The sequence below is a fragment of the Takifugu flavidus genome, unplaced genomic scaffold, assembly GCF_003711565.1.
Source record: "Takifugu flavidus isolate HTHZ2018 unplaced genomic scaffold, ASM371156v2 ctg749, whole genome shotgun sequence".
NCBI classification, from domain to species: Eukaryota; Metazoa; Chordata; class Actinopteri; order Tetraodontiformes; family Tetraodontidae; genus Takifugu; species Takifugu flavidus.
The window spans coordinates 3,455-7,590 of NW_026622359.1; the positions used below are offsets into that span (position 1 = coordinate 3,455).

The 4,136-nt window shown below is 36.7% G+C and overlaps 1 gene segment (V, D, J or C); it reads right to left on the reverse strand.

Moving 5' to 3' along the window:
• Positions 1 to 944: 944 nt before the first annotated feature.
• On the reverse strand, positions 945 to 3,873 carry LOC130521163 (immunoglobulin heavy constant gamma 2-like). The segment is given in 5 exon segments: positions 945 to 1,995; positions 2,327 to 2,481; positions 2,857 to 3,180; positions 3,455 to 3,749; positions 3,860 to 3,873. Coding segments are annotated over 5 exon segments (800 nt in total).
• Positions 3,874 to 4,136: the final 263 nt, after the last annotated feature.

A 4,136-nucleotide genomic window follows, 5' to 3' on the forward strand; every position in this document is an offset into this window, starting at 1 on the left:
ATTTCTTCCAGAGATGTTAAAAAGGAAACAAAACAGGTTGATATTTCAATTGAAAGACACATTTTTAAAAATGTCTGTGTAAATTCTCAGTCATCCAGGTCATTGTATCTCTTCAAGAGAAGAAACCCAGTCCAGTTGACAGAGAAAACTACCTTGGACATTTTTTTAAACTTCCAAAAAGGGTAAGAAGTGTAGAATTATTTAATCCTACATGTTTCTTCTCCAAAACCTAAAATACTTATAGTTTTGAAATGTAAAACTGCAAAATTTAATCACTTTATTATGAAATTCAATATACTGAATGCATAATTACAATACTGCATAAATAGAAACAGACGTGGGCACATACAAAATTAAAAATATATTCCAGAAATGTTTTTATAATAATATTATACAAAACTATGATATTACATACAATACTCGTGAAACAATCAATTATGGTATAATTATTATTTTTATCTTACATAAAAGGAAAGAACAAATCTATATCTCTTTTTGTTGGTCTAAGGGACTTCTGATTTCTTCAATTAATCCAGTTATTTAAATAACGTATATTTAGTTAAAGTGAATTTATTGATGTATTTGTTCAGATATTTAGAAATTTGGCAAAGTTCCCCCTCTGTGGGTGCTCGAATGACATGACAATTAACTTTCATATTGGTTTTATTAAAAAAAAAAACAACTTTTTTTCCCTGAACAGGAAAATAAGTAAATAAATAGACAACATTGATTTATGTGGCATCCATGAAGACATTTTTATTATTATTCTGACCCATTAAAATCTTTTTCAAATGTTTCTACTTCCATTATGATGAGCGAAAGATCAGTTTATTCCTCCCTCTCACCACTAGGTGGAAGCATCTACTCACTGGTTTCTGTGGATGTTTTATCGCCCACGACATGATCCAGTGACATTTACAGCATTTTGGATTAAAGTGTGAATATAATTCCATATTTTTGTATTTATTTCGATTTAACTGCATTTTTGAAAAAAAAATCCAACCAAGCAATTCAACAACAAACAAGCCTTTCATTCTTTCTCTTTTTTGTTTCGAGGACAATGTTTAACCTTCTTTTCAATAAAATTCCATGACAATTGCAACAAATCAGGGAACTTATAAACAGCAGTACAGTAAAGTAAGAGTTTAACATTGCTTTGCTGCAGACGATCACTGCCCAAATAAAAAACATCAGAACTTATCAACATTTCATTTGGAATTATTTCCTGTCCAACACACCAGGATGTAAGATACCAAGAAAACCAACATAAAAGTTATCTTAGATTGGGAAAGAAACAAACTTGTGTCCTACAAAGTATGAGAGAATGTTTGAACTTGAAGATAAAATAATGAACGTCTGAGGTCAAGTCTTTGTGTCTGTGTTTGCAACAAATGAACAAACCTGACAAGATGCAAATGTGGGCAGTGACCGAAAAGAACCTTTCCTGGAGGACGTTTAATTGTAGCTTGGGCGGTTTCTGCGAGGTTTCGCTGAGACAGGTGTCCTCCCCGGGGAGCAGAGTGGAGGGAGAAGTGCTTCTCTGTTCACAGCGTTTTTAGAAACACCAGCACACAGAAAAACCTTCAGCGCTCAACTGATAACTGAAACTCATGCTTCGATGACTTGTTGTGGTTATGTTAGATGTTCTTAGAGTTCCATGTTGTGAGTCAAAATGTTTTCAGGTTTTCATATGAATCACAAATACTTGTATTCACATTTACATTTATTTTGTATGTTAGCTGTCTGATGGTAAAACTAAAGTTTAAAAGATAACACAATCGGCTCCTATAGATAAAGGTATATTTACATGGATTATGATATATTAAAAAAAAGGTGGGGGGGTTCAAAAACAGGTTTGTTAATAATAATCAGGTTTGTTCAAATAAATGACTGAAATTTAGTTTTCCAATAAATTTCAATGCATCAAACAAATTAGAAAGCTCAAAATGCAACGCCCTCAGTTCTGCGTTGTCCCATCCTTTATTATCTTTTCATCTGAAAAACATAGAAAACATCTCTTAGAATATCTGCATTATTTTCTGTCTCCAATACACGTGATTAAACATCTGTATTTGTCGGTTTTGTCAGGATCGATTGTCGTTGCAGGCTTTTACATCATGGAATTGATTTTTATTTGCTCTGGAGATCCACAAAGCAGCTTCCATTTAGTCATGGAAATAAACAGTTCACAGCATTTTAATTTACCCCATCAAAACTGTCCATTCAGAGAAATAAATGTCAGTCAATCTTCAATCTTATGGTTGGTATATAATAAAACACTTCCTGGGAAACCCTGAATACGAGATTGAATGATGAATACGTTTACCTTCACAAGGCTGAGGATCACGCTGTAGAAGAGAGTGGATATGAAGAGGAATATGAAGGAGGAGGTCATGGACCACAAGCTGCTGACCTCATCTTCCTCCAGGGCATCATCTATGCAGTTCAGCGCTGCAAACGTATCTGATTCTCTGGCAACATCTATGAAGACGGACGTAAAGGTGATTAGAGTCGTGTGTGTCTGTGCAGGTATTTTATTTCGGTTTGTTGGTTAGTGCGTTAGCAAATGCGCTGATGTTATGATGTTCTACATAGAAGGATGCGGCACAAAAAGGTCACATGCAACACAGGATTGTCAATGCAACATTTATTGGAAACGGCACACTTAACACGGTGTTAGACACTGCGACAAAGACAGATTCAAACGCAGAACTAAGACACACTCAACAATCGAGCCCCATGACATCACAAGGGCTCTGGTGGTGAGCAACACGGAACAAACGGCATGTTTGCACAAAAGACCACACATGGATGTCCATGCAACTGTTCAACAGACGGGACATTCAAGGGAGTTACCCTTTACTTTTGACACGGATCGTGTGTCTGTGGCGCCACCTGAATCGCATTTGCACTCAAACACGTAGTTGTCATTCCACCTTTCTTTGGTGGTGGTGTAATAACTTATGACTTTGAAGTTATCGATCTTATGCGGCCTCTGGTTCTTCAGGTTCAGGATATCTTGGTTTTTTGATTCTGTCCAGTCAATTGTGGCCTCATTCAGCTGTTGTGGACTAGTGACCAGACACACAAGAGTGAAGTTGTTTTTGCTGTCGATCACTTCTTTTGGCGGGAAATACAATGTCACTGTTGGCTTCACTGGTGGCTTCGCTGTTGGCGGACCTAAAACAAGTCATCACTGGATTTAGCTGTAAGTCATCATCGATTTAATTATGGGTCACAAGTGCTGTGTAGCTGGAGCAGAAACAGGACAGCAATACATCGTTTGCATTATTTCAGTGATTATTTCTCTAAAAATCTAACATCTCTATCATCTTCTGACAGTCATCTGATTTGATGCAATACCATTAAATCCATTCAATTTTTATAGTAAAGAAAATTGAAATAATGATATTGTGCAGACTTTACCTATGCAACATTATGTACATATACATACCTCTCAAGTTTTTTAGTGTCACGTGTTTTGATTGTCCATTGTGAGACACAGAACAGTTATAAGACTTCCCAGCGTCCCAGTCAGTCTTGGACACACGGATCAGACTGACACGGGAGAAGCTGTCATCTTTAGCAATCACAGGATATTGTTCCAATGCTTGACTGTCCTGGTTGCTCCACTGGTAAGATTCTCTGGGAGATCTTAAGAAGAGCGAGGCAACCGACAGCGATCTGACTGGCCGATCCGTCAGAGCTGCACTGAACCAACGGGAAAAGGGTCGGGGATTTTGTGGACCCTGAGGACGAAAGAGGACCGGTTAGAGTTCAGCTCATCCCAGTTACCAGGACAGTAAAATCATTGTTTCCAAGAGGCATGACAAAGATGCACATGAAATCAAAATCAAACTTTGTGGTTGCCATGACTCAAACTCTGCACGTCAAAAATCAGCAGATTAATCTGGCGAACAGATCATTTTCAGTCGTTATGAAATTTACAGTTGGTCTAAACAAGCATACATTAACATAAATTTAGCAAAACCCAAATATCACCACTGAAGTTAATTCTAATTAAATCTCTCAGTTTTCAACAATACATGTTGAATATGAAGACACACTAAGGTAAAAGATCTCAGCCTGGTGATAACAAACTCACAAATCTATATAATTGAATTTGATACAATTTT